Genomic DNA, 16,357 nt, shown 5'->3' on the forward strand with positions numbered 1-16,357 from the left:
AACTTCAGGATACAAAAAGTATGAGGGATAAAGTATTTGGTATTAAATGATACCACGTCAATGGTATTAAAATCCATTAAATGTGAAATATGTCAACAAAAAATAACTAACCCACTAACAATTGAAAGACATGTTATTGGAGTAGTTATTTTTGTACACATGTCTCTCGTTTATTGGATTTTAATATGAATGACGTGGTATCATTTGATATAAAATACTTTTTCGTAACAAAGATTGTAGTTTAGAATGCAAAACGTGTATTCAAAAGGTTTATGGTGCAAAGTGTAATATATAATATAGTTTAAATTGATAAAATGTAATTTCCTGTTGTTAAGGGGAGAAAATTATTTTATAATTTAAAAAAATTATTTTAACATTAAAAAAAAACTTATATTAAAAAAATAGTGTGAGTGAGTGACACATGTAATTAATTAAAAAATTACTCTCTTAAAAAAAGAAAAACTAAAAAATTACAGACTAGTATTAAATAAAAAAAAAAAAAATGTACACAAAAATCCATTTTAGTAAGTTCGTAGGGACAGAAAATACAAAGACAGCCTATTCTCGAAATCTCGTAAATCGGGCCGATTCAGTTCACGAACATCGAAGAACCTTAATTCTTATTTCCTGTTTTACCCCTGCCTCTTTTACATATTTATTACACTCACACATAAAAATAAATAAAATTACTAAACATAATATAATACTATATTACTGTATTACGGTACTTAGATTTACATGTTTCATTGTTTTTTGGACTATTATATATACATATTATATATATTATATTTTTTTTCCATTTTATTTCCTTGCTCTGCTTCCTCTGCTTCACACAGAGAGAGAGAGAGAGAAAGAGAAAGAGACAGATAGAGAGAGAGAGGAAGAGAGAGTCTTAAAAGAAAGCTCCAAATTTCCATGGATGTTTCGATCTATTATGTCCTCCTCAGTTTCAAACAAATCTCTTAGAAACAAACCCATGTAAGCAAATTTTCTTCTTCCTTTTTTTATTGGAGAAACCAGCAAATTTTCTTTATTTCACAGAAAGAATATCACATTTGTTTTTATAAATAAAAATTTGTTTTTGGCTTATAAATGCGTGTTTCTGATTCGTTTCTTCAGCTATAATCATATGATCTTTGATTTTTGTTAATGGGGTTCTGTTCTCTTTGTGCTGAGAGCTGTATTGGACCCTTAATTCACTGCAAAATTCTGGGTTTTTATTGATTTTTAAATTTTTTTTTTTTGGGGGGGCTTGTTTGTGAGGTAAAATCATGGCCTTTATTATTATTTTTTTAATGTGTGGAAGACCAGGTTCAATGGTTGTGGATTGGGATCCATGTTGGATCTCTTGGTTTTTGTTTTTATAGCTATTGTTATTATTGTTGTTTGATTTAATATAATATTTTCTGTTACACTAATCTTGGATTTTGTGTTTTGTGTTTTTTGTTTTCTCTCCTTTTTTTTTATTTTAGTTTCTTTTATGAGTGGTTGCTTGTTTGGAGGGGATTGAGGATTTAGCACATTGCCTAGGACATATAATGTTGGTGCCTTGAGGTGGGGTTTCATGGGTTGAACTCAAAGAATAATGGGAAGCTCTAGTGAAGATGAAGAAAATCGATATTTCGATGCTCTAGAGGATATAGCATCAACATCAAATGTTAGTCCTGTTGGCAATGAGATATATGAGTCTAATTCTAGTGTTAACATTCGAGTTTCGGATGGTTTTCCTTATGATATATGGATTCAGAGCCCGGGAAGTGTTAAGGAGCGTCGGAGCAAGTTTTTGGATTGGATGGGAATGAGTTTGGATCGCAATGCACACAGGAATTCACTAGATGTATGTAGGGATGTACAGGAAGAAGTGGTTGATAGGATTAGAGAGAATAGTGGGGCTGTGTTGAGGAACTCGCGTTTTGAAGATGAGTTTTGTTCGGGTCGGTCTTCAATGACTTGTTGGTCTGAAGGTGATATGGATTCTTCTGAACCTTTTATCTCAAAGGAGAACTTTGTAAGCCAAGATGGGAATATCGATAGAGAAGCAAGTTCAGACCAGTCAGGTAGGGCTGTAGAGTCTCGGAGCACTTTTGGGTTAGAGTCTCGGAGCACTTTTGGGTTATCCCTCTCGTTTAAACGACTGAAAAAGAAGGATGTTGAGGTGACTAACAACTTGGTGGGGTCTGTGAGGACACCTAAGAGGGGTTGGTTAAGTAGATTGCGTTCCATGACGTGTGTCGTTGATAGTCAAGATGAAGCTAATCAACTGAGACCTGGTGATGATGATGCAATTCTACAGTCTAGGGTTCAGAGAGTTAAGGTCCGGCAATCCAAGAAGCGGTTGAAAGAACTCTCTGCTCTTTATATGGGGCAAGATATCCAGGCACATGATGGTCCAATTTTGGCAATGAAATTTAGTCCTGATGGGCAGTATCTTGCAAGTGCTGGTGAAGATGGGATTGTGCGATTGTGGCAGGTGGTGGAGGATGAGAGATCTAATGAACTTGACATTCCAGAAATAGACCCATCCTGCTTATATTTCACAGTGAATCATCTTTCTGAATTGAAACCCCTCTTTGCTGATAAAGAGAAAATGTGTAAAGTGAGCAGCCCGAGGAAATCATCAGACACAGCATGCGTAGTTTTCCCCCCTAAAGTTTTCCGGATTTTGGAGAAACCATTGCACGAGTTCCGCGGGCACACTGGTGATATACTGGATCTCTCATGGTCTAGGAATAACGTAAGTAAATTATTTGAGTGCCAATTTAATTTTATGGATTAAGAATAAATGGTATTGATTTTCACGTATGTGATGTTTATTTTGATGCAGTATCTGCTCTCATCATCAATCGACCATACGGTTCGTCTGTGGCAAGTGGGATGTGATCATTGCCTCAAAGTGTTTACACATAGTAATTATGGTGAGCTCCTTGATGTTTCATTGTTTCAACCTAAAATCTATTTTGTTAGTTAAGGAACCAGCAGGGGTTGGATAAATGTTGGGGCAGTATCCCGATAGTTTTATTATGCTGGAGTTATTGTTGCTGATTTTTACGTTATGCTGTGATGCAGTGACCTGCGTTCAGTTTAACCCTGTTGATGATAATTACTTCATCAGTGGTTCAATAGATGGAAAAGTTCGTATTTGGGCTATTCATGGTTGTCAAGTTGTTGACTGGACTGATGTAAGAGAAATTGTCACTGCAGTGTGTTATCGCCCTGATGGGCAGGTTTGGTGATTTTCTTGCTCTTTTGTCTTATAGATAGGATCATCAATAGTAAGTGATGCTATGTTAACGTCTCTTTGTTTCTGTCACAGAGGAGCATTGTTGGCTCTATGGATGGAATGTGCCGCTTTTACAATATATCAGGTATGCTAGTTGATAAGTACTTGCACCCTGGCCATCCTTTTGCTTTGCTTCCTTTGTATAAGTTGCAGTTGTTACTTCGAACAAATTTTTTGTAGGATATTAACAAGTTGTGTGATAATCCCATCTGTGTGCTGTTTTTCTAATTCGTCATTATGTTTGAATGATACTATCTTAGCACTTCTTGGTATTATGTTAACATGATTTGTTGTTTATAACACAAAAAAAAATATCAGTACAAAGAATGTGGTTGGGTAGTTTTTAGTCTATGAAATAGAAGAAAGTTTTGGTAGGCATGCATGTGGAATCCTCAGAGCAAAGTAGCCCAGGCACTTTCTCAAAGATTGGAGATGCTCTTTTATATTAACAGTGACAACAAGAAACTTAAGCTGCTTAAGATGAAGCTGATGTGAATTACATTGTTCCACCAAGAATTATTTTTTGCCTCAATTATATAGTTACCTTGGAATTTAAATGATATTATTAAGTTCTGTGGCAGTTTAATTGTTTTTGTAATGGAATTAGTGTAGTCTGTATCTCCTAGTCTGGAATTGTTGACTTTGACTGAAAATGTTATGATTGACAGTGGCTTTATAATTATGTAGTTGAATCACTTTTTCATATTGGATGTTATTTATAGGTTCGATTAATTCATTCTCTGTTTTTCTTGGATCAGATAATCACTTGCAATTTGATACCCAAATATACTTACACAGTAAGAAGAAACCACCCTGCAAAAAGATAACTGGCTTCCAGGTAGTTATTGCTTGCCCACGTTTTTTTTTTCTCCTTTTGGCTGTTTCTTTTATTTATCTTATTTTCCTTTTTCATTTAAGAAGTGCAAACTTCCTAATCATATGATATTTCCTTCAGTTTTTTCCACAAGACTCTAGCAAAATAATGGTAACCTGTGCTGATTCACAAGTCAGAATTCTTGATGGGCACAATGTGATTGGCAAATACAAGGGTATGTTGTTGTTCCTTCATCATTTTTCTTTGAATTAGTCTTAAATTCTAGTTTTTCTTGGTTTCTGACATTGAGGCCCTTTAGAGGCTACTTTTGTCCTATGTAAGCTATGAATGATAAATTGGTGTATATTAACAAATTTAAAATTCTATTTACTGTAGAATTTATGTTGGGAAACCTAAATGACCATATACAACATGATAGTGTATGAGCATTGTGATATCTATCTCCTTGTTTTTTAGTGCTGAGTTTAGTTCTGATCTAAATGAGGGCTTTGTTCTATTTTTGCTTTCCCCTCTTAATGAAATATTAAATATTAAATATTCTCTTTCTCTTTTTAGGCCTTCGCAATGCGGGAAACATTATATCTGCGTCTTTCACTTCAGATGGGAAACATATTGTTTCAGCTTCTGAGGATTCTAATGTATATTTATGGAACTGTAGTCAAGAAGAGTCTGCTCTCCCCCAACCCAAAAATATAAGATCTTTTGAGCACTTCTCTATGAATGCATCTGTGGCGATACCTTGGTGTGGTCTGAAATGTGGGAACTCAGAAAATAGAAGGCAATATCAAGTCTTGGATGAGAATCTGGCAGAAACTCCATCCTTCTCTTCACCTGCTTCTTTTGTGCTGAACCAAGAATTCTTCTTAGAGTCTTTTCCCAAGGGATCTGCAACTTGGCCAGAGGAGAAGCTTCCCACTTCAAGCCCAACGGCCAAGTCAACTACATTAAATAAATCTCAATACAAGTTTCTGAAAAATTCTTGCCAGAATATACCCAGTTCTCATGTGTGGGGTCTGGTTATTGTGACTGCAGGCTGGGATGGACGGATCAAGTCATTCCACAATTATGGGTTACCAGTATCTGTCTAAAATCCTAGTGGCTTGGCAGAGGGTTTCCACTTTCCAGAGAATCATAATTCTGATAGCTTTGATTGGGCGCTAAATAAGACCCTTCTTTGACTACCACATGCTGCATATCTAATGTTGGGAAAGTGGACAAGTGACTTTATGCTTGGTAGTATCAAGTGTCACAACAGGTTCTGTTTTGAACATTTGGTAGGCATGTGTAGCAAGGATGATTTTGAGAATTTTGTGTTTTTCCAGAGGGCCCCTTCTCAGATATCAGGTGTTCTATTGCGGATTTAGTTCATGACAGGTGGCACCAGTTCCATGGTTGCAATATATAACCTCACCTGTAATCAGCAAATGGCTGAGGTGCTTATCTGGTTACTTTGCTCAATTTTGCTACCTGATTTGTTAGTCTCAGAAGTTTTGTCTGCCGGCCCAGCAAAAAGGTGTGAAGTCGTGTTAGGAAGGCCAATTTGAGATGTTTATCTATGTATAATGCAGCAGGTGCCTGTGGGGCCTTGTATAACCATTTTCTTTTGTTCTCTAAAATACAAGGAGGATTCCAGAGCTGGTGGTTGGAGTTCATTTGAGAAAAAAAATGGTGGGGAACTTGGCCACGATAATATCTTATAGCTGCTTTCAATGATTGAATTGCTTGTCTGCCATTTACAATCACTCTCATGGTAGGGCCAGTCACAACCGGAGCTGGTGGTGGGAGTGCATGGCCGGCCATTTTTTGCAAATTGGATTTACAATTGCTGACCCAAGTGCTTGAATGTAATACATCGATGCTTGGTTTCGTAGGACATATCAGTCTAACTTGTCACTCTGCTTGAATGGTGTTTGCCTCTGTTGTTTTGCTAACAGAACTTGCAGATGTTACTCTCAATTTTTTAGCCTAACCCCCACCTTGCCAGTGGTATTTATAAGCTCAAATAAAATTGCCTTTTGAGTTTAGTATGGCATATATGTAACTGTAATTTCCTCGTGTACATAGAACTTTTTCAGTAGTTCTTTACATGTTTACACTTGTAGCATAATGGTTAAAAAGTAATAAAAAAGTAAAAAGAAACAAGAATATTGGTTTTGCATTTCTGCTGCTCTGTATGGTGAATGATGGAATCTTTCAATTGGCACTTGGCACTTTGGATTCCTCTTTTTCTAAGGGCATTTAAAATTGGCTTGAGTTATAGGTACTGTTGGGAACAAGAAAGAGCTGCCTAGAAGAGCCTCATAAAATCTTTGGTTTCAAATCCAAATTCATTAATTGTTCCTTGCTGAGGGTACCTGTCTTGTGGGTATCTCCAAAAAGAAAAAAGGAATACATATATATAATTGAAGCTAGAGAGAGAGAGAGAGAAGTGGGTTCAAGAAGAAAGGCTAGAAGATATAGCTAGAGAAATATGGTGATGCCTTCTTTTGAAGAGATTCACTTTCTATAAACTATTGATTTTTTTCACTTTTACTTTTAGTCTCTATTTTTATTCGCTTGTTGACGTTTTTGGTCTTGGATGTTTTTAGTTGGTCTTCCATATCATTATTAGCTTTTTTTAATCAGGTTGGAATTTGCAAACAGTGTTTGCATACATTATTTTTGCATTTTTTTAGTTTTTTCATTTAAATTCAAACACACTGTCGAATGCACTTGATAGAAGTTTTGTCCTTCCTCAAGACAATTAAATTTAATGTAACCAAAAGAGTAAATTTAGGTCTATTTCTTTAAGTGTTGTACTTTAAAGTTCCCTAAATAAATCATTGTCTGTTTTGAGAATTGCATCATGAACAGTGTTCTCTTTCAAGAACAATAAAATTCAACACATTTATTGTTTGAATTTAATTGGAGAATCTTAAATACAATAATTAAATTTGTTGTTTTCTTTTATTAATAAGTTAAACTCTTAAGTGGATTTTGAACTACCATCTTATTATCATGGAAGTGAGGAACATGTGAGTTTAGTTAAAGTAAATATTGAACTTCAAAATTTTTTTTAAGATTGTTCTTGAAATAAATATCACTTGAGGTATAATTTTTTTTTTCTAGTATTTTACCTTACGTTTCTGAATTAAATTCAATTGCATAGTTACATAATTTCTAAAAAAATGACTGATGCTAAGTTAAGTTTGGCCTCAAAAAGATAATGTTCAAATGGGATGATCATCGCCAAAGAATATGGTTAGCAACTCTAAAAAACAATCAAATTCATTGCGATTAATACTATTCAAAACTAACACAATGCATTGCAGAATAATGACGGCGCATAGAAGAAAGGAATCTACGTTATCAGAGTAAAAGCAAGCAAAGACGCTTTGTTTGAAAAACAAAAAACGAAGTGACTGATTTTGATTGAAACATCATGATGCTAGGCTTGCTTAGTCGTAAAAAAAGTCACATGAAAAAGAGCAAAATAATGAAGACATTTAAAGCCAAAGGTACCAAAACTAGGGGACAGTAACAACAAACATATTGTCTGATTAGTTTTAAGTACAAACATTAGTTGCTTATATAGGCTTAGCTGTTGCAGACTCTATTCAATGTTTTCAATTGTACCAAAAAGTAGTAATTTATTGGTGATTATAAGACAGTGTACCTCTTTTTTCTTTGCTTTAATTTCTTGCTGTTGGGCTATACCTACCAATCTATAGAACAAAGTATGTGTTTAGGAACATTCATGCAAAGAGTTAAACCGTGATTTGTGAACATCCTTAAGGCAGGACAAGAAGCTTTTGTTTTATGAGATCTAAATGTCCTGACAAAGTAGCATATGACCGATACTGTCTCTTTGTAGCTTATAATCATAGCCATTATTAACCTATTAATTTGTTGAAAATTTAAGTTTGTGTTTATTTTGTTGTACTTCCAAGAGAATCCTTTCCCCATATGGATGATAATATAAAAAGAAAAAAAGTTATACAACCTTTTGGGCATGAAAGGAGATGATAAAATATTAATCCTCATACAAAATTTGTGGGTCATTTAGTAGAAAGCATTGAGGCCCAGATAGTTCTATGTCAGTCTTGCAATAAAGATGTAAAAGAAGGCCCAATAAGCCCATACAACTAAAAAAAATCAAACTCGAAACATGGATAAATAATGCCAATTTATTGAAAAATAAGTCTAGTGACATTTTTTTTTTCTTATACAATTTATCAAAATGAAATGTTGTGATTGATGTAGGAAAAAAAATGGAGTTAATAATAATGTTGCACCAATCACAACTTATCATCTTTGAAAATTGTGAAAAAAATTGTCCTCAACATTTGTTTTTGCCTTTAAAGAAAGCTTTATTCTTTCTTAAATGGTTTAAGGCTACAAAGAATAAGTTATAACACAACCTTAGGAATTTGCTTCTTAGAAAAGTAGAATTATGATAAACTTAGTAAGAGTCTTTTAGCTTAATTGGTATTTTTTTTTTATGTTTTCAATAGAGTTGTTCAAAATTCAAATCTTATGTTGCCCGATATAACTATTGAATTAAGAAAAAAATCATGATAAGCATGTTAGGTAAAGCCCATCTTAGAAGCTTGACCACTGGGTAAAAAAAGAGAAGTATGAATGTATGATCCACCAAACTATTTTACAGCCTTCATTAATGCTTCAAAAAATAAAGGCCCATTCACCTATTTTAGACCCCATGTTCTCCCAAATAAGTGGAATTCTGAACTCTGAAGTGCCATAATAAATAAACTGTGAAATTATTAATTCGTTCATCCAACTATTAGAAAATTTAAGTATTATTTTTATTTTTGTTAATGTTACACTTCAACTTTTTAAAAATCAAGTGATTCCAAAAAAAAAAAAAAAAAAAAAAAATCAGGCTGTTTTCATTACTGGGTCTCCTCTGTGTTAAAATCTTAACATGATTATATTATTTGACAGCAATGTTAAAAGTGGGATGAAGTGTGTATCTAAGCCTATCTTGACTAGTAGATCAGTCCAGTCATGCAGTCTCTACACGAGGATAAATTGGTGGAAATGAAGCAAGAAGAAAAAAAAAAGATGATTCACTGATTAAAATTCTCTCTCGGGGGCTTGTCAATTATTATATACAAAAGTAAGAGCAGAATACATCATCAAACATTGAGAAAACACAATAATCTCAGGAATCCAATTCCTTGCAATCTTCAAAACCAGTGAGCTCCAATAAATTCCAATCAAAACCAATAAGAGCATTATTGAAATTGAAAATTGTGGCCATATGCTTTGTGAAATGAAATTGATCATAACGTACATGTCCTCTACTTTTGTTGCTTTTTGCTCAAAATCCCCAATGTTGAATTGTTCTTTCACACTATTGTCTCTGGCACTTACCACTTGGTTGGTTCACAGCAAATCTCCAATCAATTAGACCCCAGTGAGAACCTATAATAGTCTTCCACCATGGCCATCTTACTTAGCCTCACAACACTTATGGCCTATGGGATAGATTTATCAAATTAAGATTTGGGTCATACCATATTGTTCCACGTACCTCTGTATAAAAACTAGCAGTGTGGTACCACAAGAGTTTGTTTTAGGACAATAACTTTTTTTTGTCACAACTTTGTCACAATACTGATGTGACAGACTGTAAATAGTTTATCACTTTCATATGAAACCATTATTTTTTCACTACCACTTACAATCTCTCACACTAGAGTTTTGTGACAAAAAGTTGTGGTTCTAAATTTTCTCAATGCCACACTGCTATTTAGGATAGCGCACCTTGGCTTCTGCAGGTGGGGGCCCAAGAAATGCCCTTATAATAGCCAAGATTGCCAAGACTAGGAAAACTAAGCCTATCATTGTTAGTACAATGCACATTGGAGGAGATATATTTTGTAGTGGGGAAGCAGCAACCAGTTTAGGTTGCAGTAAAAGTAACATGAAAAAGAGAATAATCTTCACAATTTGCCCGCAAATGCTATGTCTATTACCCTATTCAAAAGAGAAAGATAATGTTACTAGCCATGAATAAATAAAATTATACAGAATAAAACAATCTTTTAAGTCTTTTGTCAGAAATTTTCATCTTTCCCTTGCAACTTGAAAAACTAGAATAAACTCAGATTAATAAATAGGCTAAAATGCAAAGCAGACCTTCTAAATTTCATTAGAATTAATTTCAGACTTCTAAGTTTCAAGTTTATTCAATTAGGGTTTTTTCCTCAAATTTCATTAATTTCTTTCAAAATATGGAAAATATTTCAATAATTGGATTTTTTTAAAAGTTAAAATATATTGAAGAAAAAAATTAACAATTTGGACAATTAACCACAATATTTAACAAAAGTTGATAGAGATGCTTTAATTGAATGAACTTGAAGCTTAGAGGATTGAAATGAACGAAAGCAAAATTAGAGGACTGAAATGAATTCTAGTAAAATATAAAGGATAAATTTTGCATTTTAGCCTAAAAAATAATACTTACTAAATTTTCGAATGTCAAAGTTGTACTTGTACTCTTAGCTATAAATTTTGATCAATACTAGTCCATATAGGGAATGTAAAGAAAAAAAAGAAAATCATGACCTTAAGTTGCAAATTTGGAACAAATCAATGGAGTGATCAAATATCTATTTGTACTTTAGAAAGCCCCAAAATTTTCTAATAGGACATGCATAATGAGCTCCTGCTTAAAATTTTATCTATAAACTCATGGGGAATAAGAACTGAGTTAACTAAATGGTTTCAAAGAATAAATAAAATTCTACATATTCAATATACACAAATTAACCAAAAAAAAAAAATGTATACAATTTGGCAATTTTTTATTTTTATTTTTTATCTGAGATAGAATTATATTCTAGCCTAATTTAATTGTATATGTGTATAAAACTCCTTTCTGAAAACTAGAATCCCGACCCTTGTCTTCCATACTCATAACAGAGGAGTGGAAGAAATTTTATCTATAAACCCGTAGAGGGGGAGAATAAGAACTGAGTTAATTGAATGGTTTGCACTTACTTCAGCGATGGAGCTAATTATGACTTGATGATATTCCCCAGTCATGTGGTTTTCCATAAGACAAATTGATTAAAAAGAAGCCGAGGAAGAAGAGGAGGATGATGATGACGACGATGAACTCATGAATCCAGAGCAGTAGAGCACTCAAAGAGGCTTTTATTGGTTTTATATAGAATCGAACATTCATGCATGTCTGAAGCAATCAACTATTACATCATGCACAGTTAGGAAAAGCAGAGTTGAATGGTGGAAAATTAAAATCCCAATCCCAAGAATCAATTCCATTAGTCTTAAATATCAAGGTTAATTAATTTATTTATTTATTAATATAGGCTTGGCATAATCATTATTCTTGTTATCTGGTAGTGTGGTTAGTGAGAGTGCTTGGGGATATTCCAATTGATAGGTTAGGTTAGTATAACATGTAAAAATACCATTTAACTTATCAGTTTAAGCCTACAACTCAATTAGTCAATTATATTATATTAACAGCTCCGGTAAGTGATTATCCATAAGATCACTAGACATAGACCACCTTAATATTAATGTGAGGTTTATTTGTGTGAATCTAATATAATGGCAAGCCTCAATGGGAGGGTTTTGAATGATAAGCTAGCTCTACATTCTTACTTCTATACAAGTCATACATGATTGGATTGCTCATGATCCTACAAGTATAAAATCTTGTTGAAAATATAATTACATAAAATCTTTCAAACCATCTGTCACTCTTCACTCTTTTAATCTGTGGCTATAATTTTTTATACAAAACAGTAGAGATGACAATTTTGCCCTGCCCCACTTCGCCTTACGCAGGTTTTCCTCGCCCTACAAAGACAGTGGAGCGGGGATGGGGCAAGATTTTAGCTCCACATCACGGGACGGGGCAGGGCGGGAATGGGTTTAGACTTTTTAGACCTAATCCGTCCTACCGCGTCTCTCCGCATTGATAAGGGTTAAACTGTAAATTTTTTATACCCTAAAACTCTTCTATTTAAACAAACATATCATCAGCTTATTTTATTTTATCCAACAAGGCTTTTTGCCTCTTTTTTTCTCTATCAAGGTTGGAAATAAGGTACCGGTTTTAACATTTTTTTGTTTTTATTATAAACAAATTTATATACTATTGAATCATTGATTTTGTATTATGAGTTTTTTTTTTTTTTTTGGTGATATAGTTTTGTTAAACACTTTAAATAAAATTATTCAATTTTTGCTAAAAATTAGTTTGATTTGATTCAATAAATTTATTTGTAATTTCAAGTATATTTTTATTAATGAAACAGGTTTTATTAAAAAAAATTGTAATAGTTATGGGCAACTCAACAAGAAGTATAATTTTACGGGGTGGGGCGGGGATTCGCGAGGCCCCAAGGGACGGGGATGGGGTAAGAAAATTTTTCTTAGTCATGCGAAACGGGGCGGGGATGGGGTAAGACAAAATCTTGCGGGGTGGGGGTGAAGACCCCATCCTTCTGACCTATCCTGCCCCATTGCCATCTTTTGAAAACAGACATGAACTAAGATGGTATGCATTCAAAGTAACTTCAAACTTCAAACGTCAAAGAATGACAAAACCTGTAAAGGATTTAAAAGATGCACATGTACCACTATGACTTCTTTGATTAGGGATGAGAGGAATTTCTAAATGTATCCGTACTATGTTTATATTTTTTTTAGAAATTTTCCAAGATTTTGTTCCAAGTTTAAGTTCTTCATTCAATATATATACATATAATATTCTTTTCATACGTGGCAATAAATGGTATAATTGACAAACACAAAACTTAGGTGGTCTAAATTCAATCTCGAATGAGGGACAAGACCCCTAGAGGATCTAATGGATAATGTGTTTCCCCTAGGACCACCTTCAATAGGAATAAGAATAACTTCTAATTGTAGTTTAGTTTTCTAGGAATTTTTTTCTTCTATTTTTAAAAATAATCTTCTATGATTCTATTATAGTTTGCTGATTTTTTTTTTTTTTTTTCACTTTTGTAAATCAAAAGGAATTTGAATTAGTATACTTTATGAGCTAATATATATATATTTTGGGATTGGAAAACCATCCATTATATTCCTTGATACTCGTTTGTATCAAGATGGAATAATTGACGAATTGTTTCCCTTTATTGTGTGTGTGTGTGTGTGTTTTTTTTTTTAAATTTTTTTTTATGTCTGATTAAAAATAACTTACCTAAGAAAAAGACATATGTTTGACGTATATTCCCAATTTGGTTCTACCATTGCCCTAGTTGTTTCGTTGGTAAACTTTTTCTTTTCTAGTTTTGACTTGTTTTTCATTTAGGCCTCGTTTGGGAGAGGGAAATGGAATGAAATGGAAAAGAATGAAAATAATAATTTTAGAATATTCTTCTCTTCCCTTATTTGGGAGTTTTAATGGAGAGAATGAAAAGTTTATTTTTTTATTTGGGAGTTTAAGTAAGAGGAAATGGAATGGGTAAGAGGGATTTGAATTAGTATACTTTATGAGCTAAAATATATATTTTGGGATTGGAAAACCATCCATTATATTCCTTGATAATCATTTGTATCAAGATGGAATAATTGACTAATTGTTTCCCTTTATTGTGTTTTTTTATTTTATTTTTTTATTATGTCTGATTAAAAATAACTTACCTAAGAAAAAGACATCTGTTTGAAGTATATTCCCAATTTGGTTCTACTACTGCCCTGGTTGTCTTGTCGATAAAATTTTTCTTTTCTACTTTTGACTTGTTTTTCATTTAGGCCTCGTTTGGGAGAGGGAAATGGAATGGAATGTAAAAGAATAAAAATAATAATTTCAGAATATTTTTCTCTTCCCCTATTTGAGAGTTTTAATGAAGAGAATGAAAAGTTCATTTTCTTATTTGAGAGTTTAAGTGAGAGGAAATGGAATGGGTAAGAGGGAACACTCATTCCTCTTTATTGTCTTAAAATTTCAAATTTTTATTTCCCAAAAAATTGGAAGAAATAAGAGGGAATGAAATTAGATTTAATGATTTTTTTTTACTAAAACTCCTAAAATACCCCTATATATTCAACAATTTATTTTAAAATAGAGGTTTAATAGTAATATTGTCATAAAATAATTCCATTCATTCTCTCTATGTTACTGCCAAATAAGATTACTTACATTCCATTCATTTTCATTCCTTTCCATTTCTTAATTTTAAAATATCCAATCAAGGTTACTTAATTCTATTTTTTTCCATTCATTTCCTTTACTTAAATACATTCTATTCCATTCAATTCCCTTATGATCATTCCATTTCATGCCTTTATGAACTCCCAAACGAAACATTAGGGCTATATAAAAATAATTTTTGATAATGCTATGAAATGCTAGTTCTTTTCTTGTTAATTTAGACCCTAAATTGCTTCTTTTATAGGAAAATTATTAGGTATTCCCGGAGTATCATAAATGCGTAGTCTCTCTCTCTCACATGAATGGTGGGTCCCACCATAAATTTAATTAGTGAGAACCTACCATTCATGTGAGAAAAGAGAGTACGCATTTATAATACTCTAAGAGTATATAATAATTTTCATCTTTTATAAACATGATTAGTTATTATCCAAGTTAAAACCATTTATTTGCCAAAAAGTCTTGGAATCTCATTCATAAGGATAATTCTTTCATTATCTGAAGTACCGAATTTTTTATCAACCTTTTAAAAGTCTCTTCTTTTTTATTCATAAAGAGTGAGAGAAAAAGAAAATATAAGAAAAATATTGCAATATCTTTTTCTTGAGTCCAGATTTTCCTTTCTTGATATGAAATTCATGGAGAAAGTTAGGTGCCAGAAAAAAAAAGAAAAAGTGAACCAATTTTATTACTTTCTTCATTTTCCCTCCACTTTCTTGGTTTAACCAAACGATGAAAAATAATTTCATTTCATTTTTACTCATTTTTCTTTTATCTTTTACATTAAACTAAATGGCTATAGCTGCATGTTTTAGTATAGATCTATTCCATGAAAAAATTTAGCTAATTGGTGTATCCTATATTTCCATGTAGCTTTGTTAAATTTTAGATCCCGTTGTTGAATTACAAGTGAATTAAACCAAGTTATTTAAGTAGTCCGAACTTGCCAATTTATAATCATGAGTAGGGCAATTCAAAGCAAGCAAAAGGCAAATTAAATAATGTGTCACCAATCTTACCAAAACATTCACAAGTGAATGATAATATGGTGACGAAGTGAGAAACTGATTATGAACACCCCAAAGGAAAAACCACTCTATTGAAAACATTTTCCCAATAAAACAAATCCACTATAATAAGATAAGCAAATCCACAAAAAAATATTTTCCTAAACTCTACAGACTTGTGAAAAGGGTATTTAACCAATTATATTACATTAAGCACCTTAACTTAGGAATATAAAAATTTTCAATATTTGTTACATCACAATTTAAAATGTGATTTATTAGACTCCCAAAAAAAAAGTGATTTAGTGTAATTGTTTACATAATATAAATTGCCTTCAAATTTTTTTTTTTTTTTTTAAATGTTATTGTAGCACAATCAAGCTTTCCTGTGGTTAAGGGTGTACATGGGTTGGGTTGGGTTGGGTCGGATTAAGGAGATTTTTTGACGCAACCCACCATGGTGGGTTAAAAAATATTCAACCCAACCCAAATCATCACATAAGTCCAACTCAACCCAACCCATACGGGTCAGGTTGGGTTGGGTTGAACCCATGGGTTGAACAATTTTTTTATTACTATTATTATTAAATTGAGCAGAAAAAATATAAATATAAATATATTAAAAAAAACTCAAAGATTAGTGTCAATGTAACTCCTTAAAGGCAAACAACACTAATGACTAAGTAACAATAGTAATTTACTAGGGTTTGTATGAACTAATTGACTTTTATATAGGATAGAAAGAACTAGTTATTTAAAAAAAATATTAATTATATAATATATTTTAAATATATAAGTAGGTCGGGTTAGGTTTGGTGGATTTGGAATTTTATGATCCAAATCTAACCTAATCTGCTATCAAAAAAAATTTTGTAACTCAACCTAACCCACTCAGTCCTAAAAACCAACCCAACCTAATGAGTTAGATTGGATTGGGTTTAGTAGGTTTTGGCGAGTTAATGGGTTGGCGGCACACCCCTACCTGTGGTGTCCAGACAACTCCAATCCACAATCCTACGTGTCATGTCACGTCAGAAAGATATTTCGTATCTACCCACTGGAACCATCAA

At 32.8% G+C, this 16,357-nt stretch overlaps 1 protein-coding gene across 2 annotated transcripts; it reads left to right on the top strand.

Moving 5' to 3' along the window:
• The first annotated feature begins 820 nt into the window (after positions 1-820).
• On the top strand, positions 821-6,273 carry LOC115959953 (WD repeat-containing protein 44-like). Of its 2 annotated transcripts, none has more exons than XM_031078636.1 (8): positions 821-978; positions 1,473-2,734; positions 2,825-2,915; positions 3,067-3,224; positions 3,314-3,365; positions 4,039-4,118; positions 4,236-4,329; positions 4,671-6,273. In XM_031078636.1, the coding sequence occupies exons 2-8, from the start codon at positions 1,586-1,588 to the stop codon at positions 5,201-5,203; spliced, it is 2,157 nt and encodes a 718-aa protein (XP_030934496.1). In that variant the 5' UTR covers positions 821-978; positions 1,473-1,585; the 3' UTR covers positions 5,204-6,273. The 2 variants fall into 2 exon arrangements, with proteins under 2 accessions (XP_030934496.1, XP_030934497.1); XM_031078637.1 differs by having other exon boundaries at positions 3,067-3,179; positions 4,671-6,192.
• Positions 6,274-16,357: the final 10,084 nt, after the last annotated feature.

Source organism: Quercus lobata, chromosome 9, assembly GCF_001633185.2.
Source record: "Quercus lobata isolate SW786 chromosome 9, ValleyOak3.0 Primary Assembly, whole genome shotgun sequence".
NCBI classification, from domain to species: domain Eukaryota; kingdom Viridiplantae; phylum Streptophyta; class Magnoliopsida; order Fagales; family Fagaceae; genus Quercus; species Quercus lobata.